The following is a 20923-nucleotide window of genomic DNA, read 5'->3' as shown; positions in this document are numbered from 1 at the left end:
ATGCCAAGCGCATGCTTGGGGCGGCATGCCAGGTGGGGGTTGCTCTGCCGGTTGCAGGGAGGGCGGCAGGGCTCTGATGGATCTCCCGCAGGCATCCCTGAGGAGGGTCCACTGGTCCCGCGGTTCTGGTGGAGCATCCAAAGGCATGCCTGCAGGAGGTCCGCGGGACTGGCGAGAGGCAGAGTGCCCCCCGCGGTGTGCCGCCGTGCTTGGGGCGGCAAAATGGCTAGAGCTGCCCCTGTCTGGGGCAAAAATCTGTCTGGGGATTAGTCCTCCTTTGAGCAGGAGGTTGGACTAGATGACCTCCTGAGGTCTCTTCCAACCCTGATATTCTGTGAAATCAGGGATAAATTTAGCTTGGTATAATTCAACATATAAGAGAAACTAACTTAAAGTTCAATAGGAAGGCACCACAAGACAGCTTAATACCACTGTCCAGAATTGCTGGCCACCTCCTACTGGTAGGTGGGTCACACACGTGACATCTCTGGAAGAACTTTGTTTTTGGAGGGCATTCAGGGAAGGATAAAAAAGGGTTATAGATGATCCTTGGGGCCCCCTTTGGGTGTGGACTGTTCATTCTCCATCATTGTACAACATTGTTTTCTCTCTTCAGGCTGATGATCTCCAACAGGGTTCCACAGTCTTGTGAATGTACTGAATGTTGTAGTTGTTTTTCAGATGATACTTCTTGGGTTTGTAGATGGAAAGGATATTCAGAGAATGAAGTGGATAGCTAGTCCCTGTTCCCAGATGGGAGAATGAGAAATTCTATGGATATAAGACTTTGCTATCATGCTTTATTTCTGTATAAACTGAGAATCTCTGTACCCAGTCCTTCAAGTTCTCACTAAAGAGAATGGTCCATTAAAACCAATGCAACTACTGTTTATGGTGCATTTGCAGGACCATTTCCTATGGTTGAAATTCATGGTCTTCTGCAAATCAGATAAATTCCCTCTTTCTTTTCTTAACATTTCAAAGATGAAGCTGTTTCCAATTTCAAGGACAAAATAATGTGAACAGTACGCACCTGTCAAGCTGCATAAGCAACTGTAGGAGGATAGATTGTGTATGTTGTGAAAGGACCATAAATGTTAAGATAGCTCTGCTACCTAATATGATACACTTTTTTTCCACAGACAATCTCATTTTAAGGCATAAATGGCTAGTCAGTTTTGAACAAATAAAATGAAACACTAATTTAAAGAGCTATGTTCAAACTGCAAAATTTGCTGCTGGGTGTTGGATCTGTTCCTGCATCTATGAAGTCAATGGGAGTTTTGCCATTCACTTCAATGGCAGCCAGATTAGGGCCATGGTGAAAAATGCTCTGACTTGAGATTGCCATTTGATAATGATAGCAGACTTAAATTTTGGACAACACATTCAGATGAAATGTGGCAATTTTGGTCTTGGATAAATATTCATTAAAGCTGCAATTGGAACTTAATAGTCAAATAATAGGAAAAATTTAACATTTCAGCTAATTATATTTGAGATATTTCTTTGATTGTCTGAATTTCATTTAACATGATTTTTTCTAGAGACTTCTGAATCAATTATTTTAAGGATATTGTATCCTATTTCTCTTTGCATGAGATATCTACTTATTTAAATTGCTCAGAAATTATTCAACTTGATCTTGCTAAATCATAAAAGAATTAAATGCAATCTACATCACTTGGATATAGTTATGAAGCACCATCCTTGCACATCACAGAATTAATATAATAAGCAGGCTGTCCAATCAATTGTATGTGCATTCAGTTTTATATCCTCATAATAATTTCATTTAACGTTAATGAAATTCTTTGCCAAAATAAATTTTTGTTTGCTGGCTTTGTCATAGAACTGTCAAATCTATTTATACAAAGTATTAGAGATAACAAGACTTATTGCTCTTGAACAGTATTCCTTAAAAATAAGGGGCAAATAAGTGTGTATCTGGTATAATGCACTGCAATGGTTGTGAATGTTGTGTCTGTGTTGTGATGCCAACTTAAAGCTCACTGAAATACCAAACATTCCTCTGTCCTGTGCCATTGCACTTACAGATGCATAGTACCTCACAAACATCCTTCAGATCCTTAGTATGTATTTTTATATTCATGCATTTAAATAAATGAATATAAAATGAATACTCCTTAATAGTTTACATCTTCAAAGTATAATACGGACATTAACCAATTACTCTTTATCTAGTCTGACAATATGACATTATTGACTAAAACAGTGGTTCTCAACCAGGGGTATGTGTATCCCTGGGGGTATGCAGATGTGTTCCGGGGGTTACATCAACTGATCTATATATTTGCCTCGTTTTACAGCAGGCTACATAAAAAGCACTAGTGAAGCCAGTACAAATGAAAATTTCATATAGTGATTTGTTTATCCTGCTTTGTATACTATACACTGAAATGTAAGTACAGTATTCATATTCCAATTGATTTCTTTTATAATTATATGGTAAAAAGGAGAAAGTAAGCAATATTTCAGTAATAGTGTGCTGTGACAATTTTGTATTTTTATGTCTAATTTTGGAAACAAGTAGTTTTCAAGTGAGATGAAACTTGGGGTACACAACACAAATCAGATTCCTGAAAGGGGTACAGTACTGTGGAAAGGTTGAGAGCCATTGCCTCAGAAATCTTAATATTCTGTATGAAATACCTGATCTGAAGCCCACTGAAGTCAGGGGAAAGACTTAGGATACGTCTTCACTACTGGCCGTATCGGAGGGTAGCAATTGATTTCTCGGGGATCAATATATTGCGTCTCATATAGACACGATATATTGATCCCCGAATACCATCCTGTCAACTCCGGAACTCCACCAATGCGAACGGCGGTAGCGGAGTTGACAGGGGGAGCCGCGGACGTCGATCCCGCGCCGTGAGGACGGTAGGTAACTCGATCTAAGATACTTCGACTTCAGCTACGTTATTCACGTAGCTGAAGTTGCGTATCTTAGATCGGTCCCCTCCGCTAGTGTAGACCAGCCCTTAGTTTTTATGGACTTTGGATCAGGCCTAAGACATTGATTCAGGAGAGACTCCCAATTCAGGAAGGGCACTTAAGCATGTCCTACTGAAGCCAATGCTTTCCTGAATGGGATTATCTTAAGTAAGTGCTTTTCTGAATTGGGTCCTAAGGTTTCCTTCCACCTTGAAGAAGAGATACTTAAGAAATGCCTCCCTAGGCAGTGGGTGATCGATAGTCCTGAACTGAGGATGGGGAGTAGATAGCTGATGCCTACACACACTGAAATGCAAGTAGTTGCATGCTTGAATTCAGTTCTGTCTGAAAATGCACTGCACTGAACACAAACACAACACAAAATTGACTGGAGAAAGGGGCAGTATCACTTCAAAGTTATAGTGTCTTTCTATTTGGAATATCTCAACACAGGCTTTAGCACTGAATACCTACCACCTCCTCGGGGGTTATGAGCCTTTTAGCACTTCTGAAAAACCAAAAATCAAAAATCAAAGGCTGAGCAACCCTAAATCAAAATTGTGGCCTCAGTAATTTACCCCCACCAGATAGATGGCATAAAGTAGGGAAGTAGCAGGATGTCCATGGTAGCAATGGTAAACTGAGGCAGATCGAGACAGTGACTTGGAGACAGGACAAGAACCCAGTTGTGGATCCGGTGCTTTCACCATGTGGCTGTCTTTTCCCCAGCAGGTTATTGCTGTAGAGTCCAGCATGGATCCAGCTGAGGCTCTGCCAGCCCCCACGCCGTCCGGTACTCATCACCGCAACTCGCCCCCCGAACTACCGTCAGCTGTGCCGCCTGCGTGTCCCCGGCCGCGGGCTAATGACTCAGGCGGCGAGGCTCCCCCCTGACTTGCCTGGGGCCCGGCTGAACTGGCTCACGCGTCTCCCCGTCCTGACGAGCAGCCAATGGGAAGTCTCCCTGGCCTCCCACACCCACTCCAGCGCCTCAGTGCGCTGGGGACCGCGTGGCGTCAGCCCGGGCCCCAACCAACCAGCGCCCGCCGCACCCAGCGCCCGCCGCCCGCTCCCCCACCGCCCTGCCTTTAAAAACCCGCGAGCCGGAGCCGAGCGCAGCAGCTAGGGCGGCGTAGCTACTGGAGCGGGCTCTGCTCCGAGCTGTCCGGGGCCGCCAATCGGGAGTGGGCAGCGCCGGGTCCCTTGTCCCAGCCGCACCACGGTCCCCCAAGCAATCTCCCCATCCCCTTCCTAGCAGCGTTAAGGGCTCGTTCCCCGTTGCCCTCGGGGCTCCGTGAGCCGGCATGCTGGCTCTCCTGGCTGGGCTGCTGTTCTCCCTCGCCTCCGGGGCCAGCTGGCGGGGAGTGAGGGGCCAGGAGAGCCCCTCGGGGAGCCGTTTCGTGTGCACCTCCCTGCCGCTGGACGCTGCCCCCTCGGGCTGCCCGCTACCCCCGGTCCCCATGCAGGGGGGCGCCCTCCCTTCCGAGGAGGAGCTGAAAGCCACCGTGCTGCAGCTGCGGGAGACCATCCTGCAGCAGAAGGAGACCATCGGCAACCAGCGGGAGACCATCCGGGAGCTGACCAGCAAGCTGAGCCGCTGCGAAAACTCCCCCGGCCCCGACGGCAAGCCCGGGCCTGGAGGGTGGAGAAAAGAGTTGCCCAAAGGCAAAGACACCATGGGGGACCTGCCCCGGGACCCCACTCGGGTCATCGACCAGCTGAGCCGGACCATGCAGACGCTGAAGGACCGGCTGGAGAACCTGGAGGTAGGAGATGTTCAGAGACCGGCTGGATGGGGAGCTGTCCCTGGTGCTGCAAACAGGGCGGCTGTTGCTGTGTATGTCTGTACAGCACTTTTAATCCGAGGTGCCACGTCCACGGCAGCTGCAGGCGCCAGGCTGTAACGAGTAGCCTTGGGGGGGCTGAGGGCTGATGTCTGTCACTGAAAATACACGGGTCTCTTTCAGGAGGGCATCTGAGGAAGTTCCTCCCAGTCACAGACTGAAGGGAACAGGCATGGCTTCCCAGCAGCTACAGATGGTTCATCCAGCAGCTGGGGCCCGCCAGGAGCCTTTGTTTTGTCAGCTTCTGGGTCAGCCAGCGATATAATCTCCTACCTCTCTTTCTTAGGGGTGACTCTAGGGATATGCCATAGTGTAGTGAGAGCTAGGGCCCACGTTTCCTTTGAGGCATAGGAGGGGAGGTTTGAGAAGAGAACTGGGTGTAGGTACTGTAATTTCTGAATAAATGGGTGCTTTAGACAGGCAATCTGTGGTGCACACCCTTGTGCTGGGTGCATGTTCAACTGTTAATGAATTCCTTATATATTTAAAGGGGGGGGGGAAACACAAGTGACCCAGCAAGAGAGGCTGCAGAGAATTGATTTGTTTGCTGTTTTGGTTAATGGATAACAGAGTATCCTTCTTAATATGTCCCTGCCCTTCAAATGAATGGGAAGAGATTTGTGGGTTTTATTTTCCTGCTGTTATGAGCTTAGTATCTGTTTTTTAATATTTCAAAATCTCTGCTAGTGATGAGAAGTTGCCTGCTCAGGGCTTGGAATGTGATGCTGACATGTCTGACCAAAGCCACCATATGACCTTGGCATAGGGTGCTGAACAAAACAGCAAGGTCCTTGAGAAAGTTGTGAAGTGTGGGTCATAAAGACAACGGCATGCTTTAGTGAGAGCTGGTCTAGAGTGAAAGCGAGTCATTCAAAAAACTGTACAAATACAAATGCTGATCCAAAGCCCACTGAAATCAGTGTGAGGGCTCTCATTGACTTCAGTAAGCTTTGGATCAGGCTCACAGTTAGACAACACTTGTGACAATGTTTGCTAGGATGGAAACTTTTTTTTTTTTTCCACGCAGTGTTGGTTAGCGCCCCCCTCTCCCCCGACCGTAGCAGAATTCTAGATATAGTCTCCCTGACCCCATTCTGATATATGTGATTCCCAAGAGGGCTTAAAATGTTTTAAGTTTATATCTAGTCAATTATTACTAGCTAGTGTTTAACCAGAATGGCTGTTGAATCAGTTTTAATAATAGATCAATACAGGTCTGTCGCATCTTAGGTGCATTTAACATGTGCGATTTCAGCTTTACACAGTCGGCAAAAATGAAAGAGAAATAACCATTTAAATATTGTTTCTGTAGTGCGGGTGATTCCGCCTGCCATTACACTCAATATAATTTTGACTATACATGATTTTCACTTTACATGCTGACTGCGGAACGTAACCCCAGTGTAAGATGAGACCTGTAGTAGAGGTTTTTAACCTTTTTTTCAAAGCACGTCCTCATAGGTTACAGTGCTTGGGCCTTGTCTGCTGCTGGAGATGAGGGTCTTCTGGAGTCACACTAACATTTATGGGACTGTCCCAGAATATGATCCATTTGGCTAGAAGTAGGCAGGATTGATATAGTAATGGATACCTCATTAAAAATTTGATCCCAAAACACAGTTCTGGGAAGTAACACACCAGATGGCTTACTCTCCAATTCATGGAAAGCTTGGTTCTCTAGAGCAGTGTTTGTAGCCAAACCTCTTGAATTGCTTGGAGGGTGAGCAAATTGCTTCCAGGGATAGAAGCTTGGCACAGTGACTCGGCTGACCTGGCAGCTAGAGAGCAGGTAATCCTTCAGAAAAGATGGACCTCAGGTAAATCTGAAAAGATTTGGTCTGACTTTTTAGAAATCCTTGATTAATTCCTAGCAGATGAAAACTGAGATGTCCTTCTTCTCTCTCCTCTGCCCTATTTCTTCCTTTCTTTACCCTCCCTTTCCATTTCTTTGCTTTTATTCTCTTTTGTTCTCCTCTTCTCTTTGGAAGAGAATATTCAGTACAAATTAAATACAATTTTTAAAAGGGCTGCTTCTCAAGGACAGCTTTTCCTGTTCAGTGTAACGTTCAGTCTCATATTATGATATTTATTGAAGCACCTCATGATAGCATTATAATTTTGATGGGGGAGGGAAAGGAAAGCTTTGGCAATAAAATGCCTGTAGACGATAAAACTTGGTTTTTAGCTGTAATTTAAGTAAACCAGTGTCATTTGGGATAAAGGCTATCCCACTTAAACAAATTTTCATAATGGGTCACTTTTGGAGTTGATTTGATGAAATATCTGAACTCTTGTTCGTTGGTAAATCGTTCACTATTTACCAAATTAAAATACCCAGAATGTCTATTTTGATTTTTAAAGTAATCAAAACATTTTCTTGGTTTAATTAACTCCGGTTTAGTGTCTGGTTAATGTCACTTTTAATTAGTTGAATTGATTGTTTTTTAAATGTGCAACATGTAGCTATTTGAAATACATCAAACTTGGCTTCTTGAACGTATTTATTGAACTTTCAGTGATATGAAACAAGGGAAGCATTAAACAAATACATTGGTATTAAAGAAATGAATGTTTCTTTTGTTAGCCTGATGAAAGGTTTGAACATGATGTTGCTTTTTAGCATTTCTATTATACTTTTCAGGAGAGCTTAGTGTTCTGGGTTTGAAAACTGCTTTCTTCTTTGGTCGTGAGCAGACCCACATTTCACAAGTTTTGCTTTTTCAGATATGGCATAAAATCTCTTCTTTTTCCTTGAAGCACCAACTTCGAGCCAATGTGTCATATGCAGCCCTTCCTAATGAGCTTCGAGAGATGCTTCAAAGGAGGCTTGGAGATCTAGAGCGCCAACTTTTAAGCAAAGTGGCTGAACTTGAGGATGAGAAATCCCTGCTTCATAATGAAACTTCAGCCCATCGGCAAAAGACAGAAACAGCCCTGAGTGCATTGCTGGAAAGAGTTTCTGAATTAGAAAAAGGTAATTTAGAAACAGAATTTAAAGCCTTCCCTGCATGTTGCTGTTTAGTTTTCCTCCTCTTCTGCTGCAGTACTAGAACTGTACCTCTTAAGAGACAGAGCATGATCTTGTGCTGAGGGACTGGACTATGTATTTGGAGATCTGGGTTCAATTCCTGCCTCTGTCACAGACTTATTGGACAAGTGACTTTGTCCATACAGTTTCTCATCTCTAAACTGGAAAAATACTAGGTGTGTTCCCTTAAAATTTGTTCTATGCTAAGAAATCTATAGATATGGGGGCCATGTAAGTGGAGAAGGGGTGGGGGAAGGCAATTCTCCTAAGAAGTGCTTTTGACACTGTTAGCTCACAACTTTCAGTGCAGATAAAATTAGTAAACACAAGTTGCCTATTGGCATAGGCTGGTGCAGCTAACTTCATCCTCTAGATCTGCAACCAGTAGACCTTCTCCACTTTTTTGTTGACTACACCATTGAGACAAAACTTTTTGGTTTTCCTTAGTGGTGAATATTGCCTCTGAGATTCAGCAGACCTTGAAGCATGTGTCCTATCCCAAATGTGCAACCTTCAGGTTTTACAGTGGATTACAATGGTGCCACTGGGAGACACTTAATCCTAATCATTTAATCAGATGTTTAGATTAATTATTACTGGGGAACTGCATGTGTGAGTAGAGTCCATTTATTTAACTTACAAATGCATGTGGCAATGAACTACAAAATGAAACTGTCTGCAGGGACAATATACCTACAGAGAGAAAAGCATAGCATTAGATTATCCTTAAATAATGGTTATAAAAACAGCAGATTTGAACAAGGACTTGCTTGGATGAATGGGCTGTCCGCTTAAAAACAAATTGCAGTGGGTATACTTTCAGAAACGTGCAAACATACACATCTCATGAATTTTAAACTACAGACTAATGGATCCATTTGTTTAGTGCTGGGCATATTCTTTTCATTTTAAAAAGAATGTGCAAAAAGAGATGTCTGGTCAGCTTAACAGTTTCCCAATATCAAAGCTAAGTCTCAGCTGCAGTGAAAATGTCTGAGATGCAATAGACTTGGAGCAATGAACTCTTCCAAATTAACAAGTTTCTCTTGAATCTTTTTGATGAAGATTATGACTATAAAAGTGCCTTGAATTGCAAACTCGCTGACACTTGTAATATTGGGCCAGAAATAGTGTGTCCCTGTAGGACACAGTCTTCCGAGAGAGAAGTAAGAGTCAATTTCCAGTGCTTATAACTCTCTGGGGGACTAAAAACAGCTGAGAGCTTTTTTAAAAAGCTGATCTCCAAAGATTTCTAAGGAGTTGAAGTGTTTGGGGCCAGGAATTGGGAGATGTGGGTTCTTATCCTGGCATTGTTGCTTTTCTCTGCAATTTTGAGGCAACTCACTTAGTTTTTCCTGTGCCTCACTTTTCTCCTTCTGTAAAGTGGAGGATAATACTTGCTATGTTTAATTCTTGAGACTGTTGAGAAATTCAGCCCATTAATGTCTGTGAAGCCCTATGGGATGTTGTAATGAAAGAAGCAGTACAAGTGCCAAGTATTAATAATTTCATTTCAAATGCTGATCTGTTTGTAATCTTTCTGGGCAATAGACTCAGCCATCCACAGTGCCATAAGCTCTCACTGGACCTTACATTTGTCCTGGCAAAAAAATATCTTTTGTAAAGGATAGTAGTAGGCTATGGAAGAGTTCTGACACCTGATTTTGGTATGGAGATGTTAGATGACTATGGTCTCCAAGGACTTGCCTACCTGATGAGGTAATGAGCACTCTGGGGTGTGATTTCTAAAGCACACTGTGTGGCTCATTAATTGGCCTGTATAGACCCTGCTGGTGCACACCAAAGGCTCCTTAGGGCATTTTAACATAGTGCTATGTTAAAAAGCACCAGGGAACATTTAGTTAGACTGAAAGCCACTGTCTCTAACCATGTGTATGTAACCTAGCACCTACCCTTACAGTTGCAAATGTCTGTTTCTTTGTTAGTTATTATAGTGAGGGCTGGTAGCACCGCCTATATGAAAGGCTGCCTGACACTCCCCTGGATAAGACCCTGTTTTTAGTGGCTTTTGGCTTTGCCAAACAACAACTGTTTGGGGTTTGCAATTTTCCAGGTCTTCCTGAATGGCTTTGGCCAAAGTTCTCTTAAAAAAAAAAAAATAAAAAAAAAAATTCAAAGATCAAGGGTAGGGGAAAATACAGTGATTTGGCCATGTTAAATTCTAACTTTAGTTCCCCATGCTTTGGAGAAGGGGCTTGAAATCTGTCAGGAGCATGGCCTTTGTCAAAGATGTGCTGTTTGATATCCCCCTGAAAATCTGGCCAAGTTATACATCTTTGAAAAATCAGTTTGCACATGTTTAGTGGAGAATTCTTTGATTTGTAGCAGTTACATTTTTTTTTTTTGAAGATACCATCCTCACTGAGCATGCTTGAGCCTTGGCGCACCTGCTGACCAGGCTGTGCATGCACTATCCTCTGAGACAAACTGAGCATGCTCCCTCCAGCCCATAGCTACAGGGGTGAAGCTGGACTTTCCCTGTAATCATTGCTCCAAGCTGCCCTGGGCATGGCTGGGGCCAGGCACTGGAACCTAGAGCAGGGGGCCTATCTCTCCTGTGCTATTGGTGACCTTTCCACCTTTGCCTGGCTGCTAGCAAGGGGAAGGTGGATCTGCATGCAGTGGGGAAAGAAACCAGGACTGGTTGGATCAAGAGTGGGACTAGGAGGCAGTGAGAAATGGTGTGAAGCAGAACAAGAACTGAGGGTGGGGGAACAGAAGAGAAGAATGAGGGGGATTTGATAGCTGCTCTCAACTACCTGAAAGGGGGTTCCAAAGAGGATGGATCTAGACTGTTCTCAGTGGTACCTGATGACAGAACAAGTAGTAATGGTCTCAAGTTGCAGTGGGGGAGGTTTAGGTTGGATATTAGGAAAAACTTTTTCACTTGCAGAGTGGTGAAGCACTGGAATGGGTTACCTAGGGAAGTGGTGGAATCTCCTTCCTTAGAGATTTTTAAGGTCAGGCTTGACAGAGCCCTGGGCTGGGATGATTTAGTTGGGAATTCATCCTGCTTTGAGCAGGGAGTTGGACTAGATGACCTCCTGAGGTCCCTTCCAACCCTGATAGTCTATGATTCTATGACACAGACTGAGTCTGGCTGGACAAGGAGACTGGGACTGAGAACCAATGTGTCAGGGAACTGGAAGGAACAAGGGAAGAGGGCAGGGGAAATATCCCCAGCTCCTTCTTGTGTGCGTATGTGAACTGGGATTGGCTGGCCAAGAGACGGTAAGAAGCTGTGGAGGATTATGGATAGGGGGAAGACTGAGATTGGATGAGGAACCTGAAGAGGGAGCCTGGGCCTGGGAGGAGAGCTCAGAAGAGGAATTGGGAGGGGGGGAACTAGGCTGGGCAAGGAGACTAGCACTAAGTGTGGGGTGAGGAAGCAAGTGTGTGTGTGACTGAGACCTAGGACTGCCTGGACAAGAAGATTAGGGCTGAGATGAAAATCTTGAGTAATGGAGACTGGGAATGGTAGGCAAGGAGAATGAGCCACAGGTGGGGAAGGGTAGGACAGGGGAGGGGATCAAGCTTCTGGGGGAAAGGCACAGAAGAGTCTGTGACCACTAGAGCACCCCCCACCCCTCCAGAGCCTGGAATGGAACCCAACATTCCGAGTCTCACCATTCCTCTGCTGGCAGCAAATATCTGAAGTGCTCCAGCAAAGTGTGTCTCAACCCTCTCCAGTGCTGGTCCACATCACAGATAGTTCCTACTATTGCTATCAGTTACTCTGTTAGTACAAGTGGCAGAGGTCTGTGTGGTGGATCTAAAAGTTCCCTGATTATGATGCCAGGTAGTAGCACTTCTGAGTTTTATTCCAGTTTGCTTTTTTAAAAACCTAGGAAATTACAAAAACCCATGTTAGAAGTCAAGCACACATGTTAGGAAATACCAGAATTAAGATTGCACAGGCAACCCTAATTTGGCCCCCTTGTGCATAATGTGCTAGGATACAGTCTTAAATTGCATGCTCACATATTGTTTCCACATGATCCTTTCCTTGTTCAGTGCACAGACTAGACTTTCTCTGGGGATGAACTGGGGTTGTGTAGTGACGGAGGCTGTTGCAGAAATTGGAAGGTGTGAGTAAATAAAGCAGAGGACTTTAGGAAGAATAAAGAGTCTCATGGATAAGGCAATTGTATATTGCCCTGGAGAACTGGATTCGATTCCTGCTTCCTACATATGTGATACTGAGCAAGTCGAACCACACTTCAGAGGGTGTCATGAATTGTTTTCCTCCTTTGTCTGAGTGCCCAACTGGACCCTGGGGTCTAATTAGCAGAATTGCACTCATGGCTGTAACTGAAGGCAATGGGAGCTAGGCTTTTAACGTGCTATATAATGCAAAGTATTAGAACTCATCAAACATTTTTAATTCTCCACTGGACAATGCCATTTAGTCAAAATCAAAATGTATTGTAGTAATATGTTGATTTTGATGAAACTTTCAACAGGAAATAGTTGAAATAATTCAATGTCAATTTTGTTTTCTCTTCTATTACATTAATATACATTATATTATATGAATTTTAATAATTATACAATAAAAGATGAAATAAACTAACATTATCAAAGAGGAGTGTCTTGATGGTGCCAATTTTTGTGAATTTTCATTCTGCAGTAAGCTTCAAACTTTTAATTCCAGTTCAGGATGGTTTTTTGTTTTTTTTAAAAAGATTCAGCTTCCCACAGAATGGAACTAGTAGGCCTGATTGGAAACCATGTACTCTGAGATATCTGGACCTAGTCATTTCAAACTGGTTTCCCAGACCTAGTGAATACTTCCCTCATCTCCATTTAGAGATGAGGACCAAAAGCACAGATTATGATACCACCTCATCTTGCAGAGGGTTTGTAAAGATAAAATGTTTGAAGCGCTCAGATACTACAGTAGTGAGTGCCATAGAAAAGGCTGTGGCGGGAGCGGAATAATTTAGTTTTTGGAGCTGACTTTGAATAATGGGGAGTAATAAGGCCTAGGCCACACATTGGACAACAAGGAGAATTCAAAATATTGAACAGCTGCTTATTGAGCACTGTCCATTCTGTGCACTGGATGAGGCAGGAATCCTATGGAAAAATAGTATGTGATCATATAATTAAAGACTGTATTATAACAGACACACAAGGGGGGGCAGATTGTGCAACCTTAATGTAGGTCTGTGGAACCTTAATGTACTTTGAATGTAGTTTGCATGTAATTCCTTAAATCAGTCAGTTAGAAAATAACATGTCTGAACACGAGTTCAGCTTTAGCTAAGACACTTACATTTTAAGCACACGTAAAGCTTTTTCTCTTTCTATAACCATAGGAAGCAGTGCATTTAAATCACCAGATGAATTCAAAGTCGGTCTCCCTCTTCGCACAAATTATTTATATGGGAAGATCAAGAAGACCTTACCAGAGTTGTATGCATTCACTGTGTGCTTGTGGCTGAGGTCGAGTGCTTCTCCTGGAATTGGAACACCATTCTCCTACGCTGTCCCTGGGCAGGCTAACGAAATTGTTCTGATAGAGTGGGGCAATAATCCAATCGAATTGCTAATTAATGACAAGGTGAGAACTAGCTACTCTTCTTTCTATGATATACAGCCCAGGTAAAAGGAGATGTGTTAAGGCCTGATTCTGCACTCTAAAAAATATCCAGTAACTTTTTTCCATTGACTTCAATGGCAGCAAGATCAGGGCACTAAAGTTTAAAATAAAAAATGCATATACTTTCATTGAATGGCTTTGAATAAAATTAGGTGATGCTTTTGTTCATGAGAATAAGCAATATGGTATGGATATGCTTCACCTATGCTTGTACATTACAATTAGAAACATTTAGGTATCCTGGGTCTGAGTCTCCTCTCATTCACACCATTTTAAATCCGGAGTAACCTCTTTGAAGTTAAACCAGTTTAGAGCCTGTATAAAAGATTATAGTCAAGCCAATGATATTCTTTTAAAATTAATAGGAATTTAATATATCAGACTGAACCTGGCATAAAATTAACCTGAGAGCGAAGACTAAGGCATATGTCAACATTATTAATTCTAATTACATCATCTTCAAATTATGTCAAACTTTTCCAACTGTTACCTTTGTCTATAAGAAGTTTAATTATCAGGGACCTCTTCTACAAAGTGTCAAACATGCACTAATGGTGCTCAGCACACTGCAGAATCAGGCCTGAGAAGAAGAGATACTAAAACCCAACGTTTCAAAATTAAGTATCCTGAACATCTCCCCACCACCCCCAGTTTGGGCTGGATGTCAAAAGAAATTGATTTAGAACTTGTACACCTCAGATTAAGTCCTTACACTACTTACCTGAGCAAATATTAGATTGTTGAATGGCTGAAGTGGAGTTTATCAAAACTTAGCATCAGGCACTGTTCTTTGTGTGTGTTTTTTAAGTTTCAAACACCTAAACCCTGGGAGTGTAGTGATAGGGTTGCTAAGATACCTACAGTACAACTCAATGGTTCATGGTCATGCAGTGAGTTAAGTATTGCTTATTAAAAATATATACAATTTTGGCGTGTGGGGGGGGAGGGGGAAGGGAGATTAGAACTTGCTTATCTCAAATAGTAAAATGTTCTTGTTACCCTACGCTGTTAACTGCTTGTGTAAGGCTAAAAATATTCTCCTGCCCTAAGGGTTGATCCAAAGTCCACTGAAGCCAGTGAGTCTTTCTATTGACTTCAGTGTTGGATTATGCTGATAAAGGGGCCTAATCCTGTGCCCTTTGAAGCCCATAGTAAAGTTTCCATAGACAGCTAGAGTAAGAAGGGCTCAAGATTTTTCTCAGCAAATAGAGTGCAGCAGTATTTTCTACAAATGCCCCGGGCAAGCCCCAGGATTGAAGACAGACAATCCTAGCATGAAAACTGAATGGAAGATTAGGGCTAAGCATGAAGGAATTTAAACAACAACAAAATGTTATGGACTAACATGCAGCATCAGCAGGAATAGTGGTAGCCCAGGCTCTCATACCTGTGGTATTTAGCCATAGATGGAGCAGAAGACATGTCCTTCTCGCTGAATTTCCAGTACAAGGAATGTACTTCCACTCCTCCTTTTATTGAGATGATTGTCTTTTTAGCCATTTGCAGTATAGCATTCATTGTTATCTACATGCAGGTTGCCCAGCTTCCTCTGTTCGTTAGTGATGGAAAATGGCATCATATCTGCGTCACGTGGACCACTAGAGATGGAATGTGGGAGGCTTTTCAGGATGGAGAGAAACTTGGCACTGGGGAAAACTTAGCCCCTTGGCACCCAATTAAACCCGGAGGGATTCTGATTTTGGGTCAGGAGCAGGTGAGTTGAGAAATTTTTCTAGTAAAAACAACCAAATCTCCCACCCTTCTCTAAAAGCAGAAAGTAAAGAAAAACCTACTGTTCATAAATAAAGGGAATTTGGAATTCATAGGACTGCTATTGTCCGGTTATAAAATACCATTCCCCTTTCTCCGTGTGTAGCATCTGAGATGCATGATTAAGCAACTGATGTTTGGGGGAATCAGTACCTATTACCATGCTGTATTTATCTTCATTAATATATAATGAAATATTTCCTATTGCAAGTCTTAACTTAATGCTAAAATAGGACGCATTGTCTGTGTTACTTTTGCCAGTGATCTGACCTAATGCTTGAATAGGAATCCTTTGAAACTGATTGCTGGTAGCTATATGGATACTAGATAGTCTATGGAAATAGGCTGATTTGGTCCAGTTATGATGCATCTGAACATAGTGATGGGCAGCTGCCTGAAATGGTAGTTACTGTGCCTCCAGTTTTAGGGCCAGACACAATTTGGCCCTCTTTAGGGGGAGAGTGCAGGGAGCCCCTTCCTTCTCTTTCCACCCCCTTCTTCATGGCTAAAATATTGGCACTGTTTCTCTGCGAATGCCTAGAGGAATCCAACTGTTAGTGCAACTGAGCACTAAGCCCCAACAGGGCATAATGGAGAGGCTTGTGGCTTGTGTCCAGGTTCCCTTCCTGCCCCAGCCCAGAGGTGAGCCCACTGGAAGCTGAAGCACATGCTATGCCTTCGTAAAGGGGCAGAATAGGCCACTTCTCTGTAATATTTACAGCTCTCCAGTCATGCTTTGACTAGTGACATAAGTCATCCAACCACTAGCTATACCAGGGATCTCCAACTCAAATCATTACGAGGGCCCCATGAGGACTAGTACATTGGCCCAAGGGCCACATCATTGACACCTTTTCATATGAAGGTACAAAAGCCCCCTGCCATTACACCCCTTCCATGAGGCCCTGCCCTTCTTCTTCCCACCCTTATTCCAACCCCTTTCACCAAATCCCCCCCCTCTTATCTACCTCCTCCCAAGCGCGCGGCTCCCCACTCCTTCCCCTCCCTCCTGGAAAGCGCTAAGCTGTTTAGCAGTGGGGAGCACCTGGAGGTAGGCAGAGGAGCAGAAACATGGCATACTAGGTGGGTGGGAGGGCAGCAGGTGAGGGGAGCTTGGCAGCTGCAGGAAATAACTACACAGGCCACATGTTTGAGACCCCTGAGCTGTACAGTGACTTATGTAACTAACCAACACACTGCAAATTGTGATATTTGAATATTGGCAATGGCCTTTACTAACTTTTTTGTAAAACAAGGTATCTCGCTATGAAATTTGCAAATATTACCTAAGGAATAAATTGACAGATTTTTGTGATCTGCTTATGAATTGAAAGGGAAGTGAGATTCAATGAAATTATTGGCTGTAACCGAATTGCTCCTTGACCATGTCAGATTCGTTGCATAGTAGAGGCGCAAGTTCAGCATTAAAGAACTATCAGAGCTCTTCTGTGAAGCTTTCCCTCTGCCTGCTCATACTATACTTGGCTCCAATCTGTACAATCAACTTGCTGTATAGTCATGCTAAGTCAGTGTAGCTCTTCACCTCTTCCTAGTGGCTGGACCATTTAAGGAGTGAGACTGCTATTACCTCCAGTGTGATGGTGTTAGTCCTGTAACACAGGCAATAGACTGTTTCTTTTGAAACCCAGAGGTCCTGGTTTAATCCCTGCAGATGACTGGTCCAGGGGCATGTTATATTTACTACTATAATTGCTTCAGAGCTCAAAGCACCCTTTACACATGCACAGTTATCACTGAAGTTAACAAAATCTAGTCCCTAAATCAGCTCTTACTTTTTTTTCAAAGCCACATATGTATGCCTTGCTCCAAAAGGTGAGCATGAGTAGCTCCTGATTTACAATGTGGCCCTTTTGCTATTGGAAATGGCATTCGCACTCTTGTGATACCACACTCCAATTCTTTGAGACATGAGCTTCTGAATCTTTGAAAGAGGAATATTTAGTGAAAAGTATAACAGCCCATTTAGAAATCTTGGTGACTAGCATTTTGCATTTGCATTTCTCCTATTGTGGGTAGTGTGGGTGGCTTTTTTAATTTTAAAGAAGCACATGGAAAAACCTATTCAATTAATTCTTTTTTTTAATATGCATAAAGGACACGGTTGGAGGAAGATTTGATGCAACTCAAGCCTTTGTTGGGGAGATGAGCCAGTTCAATATATGGGACAGGGTCTTAAAAGCAGAAGATATCATGAATATTGCTAACTGCTCTACCAACATGCCTGGAAACATCATACCCTGGGTTGATAACAATGTTGATGTATTTGGAGGTGCAACTAAATGGCCCGTGGAGACATGTGAAGAGCGTTTGCTAGATTTATAGCTACAATCATTTTTTCTATTTAAGTGCCCCCATTTTATTAGGACAATTTCTTGTAAGGTCTGTCACACTTATTTCCTCACCAAATAATAAAGTTGGTAGTTCTTGGCATGAATCCTGAAGATGAAAGAGGCACCTGTTGGCTCAAATAGCAGTTGTCTTAAGGCAGATCCAAAGACACCTATTGAGTTCAATAGGCTTTGGATCTGGTTCTTGCTTGGTACACTAATATCTTCTGCAAATGTTTCCTATATCGAGTGGCAGAATTTCTCCTGCCTGATACCATATGATAAAAAGCTTTGTGCTTTGTAAGAGGCAAAACATACATCTTGATATTGCATCTTCCCCCACCTCTATTCAATACTTTCTTTTACAACCTTTTTAAAGAAATGAGGTAATCCTTATATTACATTTGCCACATCTTAATTCAACACACCTGAGACCTGCAGATAGTAGCAGAATAGCCACTACCTGCATTACGGAAGGTAACTGCTTTACAATTTAGACAAGTTAGAATTCTTGTCTTGTGGTGTGTCATGACCTAAACACTCTGCTTCCTTCCCCAGACCTGAAGAAGAGCTCTGTGTAGCTCACAGGTTTGTACCTTCTACCAACAGAAGTTGGTCCAATAAAAGATGAGCCCCACCCTCCCCATCTTGTTGCCTCTCTTAGGTCATGAAAGACTATAATATGATGCAAATGCTATTCCACTCCAAATTCAGAGACAGAGCTAGATACTCAGCTGATGTAAATCAGCATAGCTCCATTGATTTCATGGAGCCACATCAATTTATTCCAGCTGAGGTTCTGGCCACCAGTCTGTGTTCCCTCTGCCCCTTTCTGCTCCCATGAGTAATGTGATGGTTGAACAACTATACTCATATTCCATGTAGGTTGATGAGTGTGCTGCATTTTTCTCTCTGAATTCTATCACTCTAATCTGTTTTTCTTTTCTAAATACATATAAAATGTTTCTAAGTGAATTTCAGTTTTGTTTTGCTCTGAAAGGCCTTTTTATAAGCAAGTGCCAAAGTTCAGTTTCCATTTGCTAAGAATCATATATTTTTCCAACAAGTCTCTATTGCAGACACTTCCTGTGTTGTTATGGTCCTATGTGCTATGACTAATGTGCTGGCTTTCAATTCTTGTTAATCGTCTTGACTTCTGTAAGCATTGAGCTGACTTTATAAAGTGTATTTTATTATGCTTTTTATTCTTTCTCAATACTCTGGAGACAGTTGTATTTTCTTGGTATTGGTGACTCTTTGGTTTGTGGCTTGCAGATAGCATATGTACTGTACCAGAAAAAGAGTTAATACTCTCTTATTGATTTAAAGAAAAGTGATTTTTAAAAGAGGAAATTTATAAAGTTAAATATCATATATTTTATTTTTCATGTTTTGAATTGTAAGAATCTCTATAGTGACAGTTCCATTTGTTGGATAAAGTTACATAATCCCACTAATATGTAGTATGTTCTTAAAGGAAAAATTCTTAATTTTTAATTAAAAAATGCACTGTAAAATCAGTTCATTTCCTTTATATTCTTGCAAAGTACTACCTGACACTTCACAGTTCTATGATTTTATTCATATTTTTTAGACATAACTTGAAAAGACCAATGTTTTATATTTCTATTATATACTTCCTTTATTCCAGAATGACATACAAACTACAGCCCCAGTCTTGCACTGACTGAAGTGTGTATTACACTACACACCCAGGTGGCATGTAAAGTCCCTTGTAAAAAGACACTTTCTTTCACTACTGTGGCACAGGAAGCCAGACCTAAATATCAGTACTGGCATTCACTTTCTCCCACCCTCTCCATGTTCCCATCCATGGCTAGGAGGTCTTGTCTAGGCTTGGGGAGGGAGGAGTGTCATTTCCTCCCCCCCTTCCCCGCACTTACGGTATAAATTATCATGTAATTTGCTTTATATTGAGCACGAGTCGCAACCCTTCTGTGGTTGTACCAGTCCACACTGCAGCAAGATTTCAGAGGGGAAAGCAATGGACGCACCAGAGGGCAGGTAGGCCAAGCTCCAGCAGAAATTATTTTGTCCCTGGAGAGGCAGGTAAATGCCAGGGGAGCATGTGGCCATAGATACTACCCTTACCCTGAGAGAGTAAGTGGCAAATGAGGCGTGAAGAGTGTGCTGCACAGTATGCTGAGGACGGTAGGCTAATCCCCTATAAAAGGGAGAGGCCTCACAGGACATAAAAGATCTGACACTTTTTAAAGTCTCATGAGAGAGAGTGAACTAATCAGGAGCAAATGTTACCTACCTCAGAAGGAAGGGCTCAGCATGTTATCCTGTAGCACCCAGGACTGTGCAGCCTTCAATATAAGCCTTAAAACAGGTGCCATGCCTGACATTTCAACCTCCTGTCTCCATGTATATTCTAAAGAATCTGAGTATATAATGTGCAGCAAATTTTGAAATCTATAGCTAGTAGTTACATGGATCAGAACTGAATGAAATGATTTGGTGCCCCATGCACAAACTGGTCATCAAATTTTTAGAGACACAGTAGATTTAAAGTTGGAGGATCTGGACATTGGCACACTTCTCTATACAGGAGAAGCCTCAACTGGTGTAGAACTGCTATTGCAGTTCTGACACACGCTCCTCATACACCCAGAGCAGGATTCTGGCTCAGGTATCTCTACATCTCAATTTTTCTCAGCTGCCAGAACAGCATTAGGGGTCTGGGAGTAGCCTGGTATAAATTAGAGCAACCCTGAACAAAACAGGATTGCCTAACTCTGGAGTGTGGTCAATATTTAAAAAATTCCAACTGCAGTTATCAAACAAGACAGCAGGACATTGAGCGGAGGGGCTCACATTCTTCCTTCATCTTATTGGGATGATAAACAACTGGATCCATCACTCAGGCCATCTGTCTCTATCCTTTTGCTCTTTTTCCTTCCTTTTCCTAATCAAACTGGTAGTTACCTCAGGTCTACTCTGAGACCCAGCCTCTCTCCAAGAAGAGGCTTTCAGGAGTAATGGGTGGTGCTCTGATTCAGATACTCCCCCATATAACTGGGCCTCTGCCCTAAAGAGTAAGCTTAGCAATTCACAGCTAGAACCGTTGGATCCTTTCCATATCTGAGGTAAGCAAAAGTTTGAGTTTCAGTTGGTCCTGTGGGTCCTTATTCAGAAAGGTGCTTTAGCACAGGCCTAACTTTAGTCATGGGAGTAATCACATTAACTTCAGTGGGACTAGTCATGTGCTTAAAGTTCAGCACATGCATAAGTAACTTGCTAAACTGGGGCCTAAATCAGGATATAACACAACTGTGCAATCTACTCCACTAAGCCTCCCAGCTCCACCATTCCAAAGTTTGTG

The 20923-nt window shown here is 42.7% G+C and overlaps 1 protein-coding gene across 1 annotated transcript; it reads left to right on the top strand.

Moving 5' to 3' along the window:
- Positions 1-4174: 4174 nt before the first annotated feature.
- On the top strand, positions 4175-18066 carry NPTX2 (neuronal pentraxin 2). Its single transcript, XM_050966749.1, has 5 exons — positions 4175-4724; positions 7560-7776; positions 13173-13417; positions 14991-15170; positions 17342-18066. Exons 1-5 carry the CDS (start codon positions 4263-4265, stop codon positions 17567-17569), a joined length of 1332 nt encoding a protein of 443 aa, XP_050822706.1. The 5' UTR covers positions 4175-4262; the 3' UTR covers positions 17570-18066.
- Positions 18067-20923: the final 2857 nt, after the last annotated feature.

The sequence above is a fragment of the Gopherus flavomarginatus genome, chromosome 9 (assembly GCF_025201925.1).
Source record: "Gopherus flavomarginatus isolate rGopFla2 chromosome 9, rGopFla2.mat.asm, whole genome shotgun sequence".
In the NCBI taxonomy this organism is placed as follows: domain Eukaryota; kingdom Metazoa; phylum Chordata; order Testudines; family Testudinidae; genus Gopherus; species Gopherus flavomarginatus.
Note: the sequence above shows the minus strand (reverse complement) of the source record. Positions and strands in the feature narration are given on the sequence as shown.

Bases quoted from the DNA above. Each gene is read 5' to 3' on its own strand.
- NPTX2 (XM_050966749.1), top strand. From the start codon at position 4,263: ATGCTGGCTCTCCTGGCTGGGCTGCTGTTCTCCCTCGCCTCCGGGGCC. The intron at 4,725-7,559 runs GTAGGAGATGTT...TTTTCCTTGAAG, and splicing joins ACCGGCTGGAGAACCTGGAG to CACCAACTTCGAGCCAATGT. The intron at 7,777-13,172 runs GTAATTTAGAAA...CTATAACCATAG, and splicing joins AGTTTCTGAATTAGAAAAAG to GAAGCAGTGCATTTAAATCA.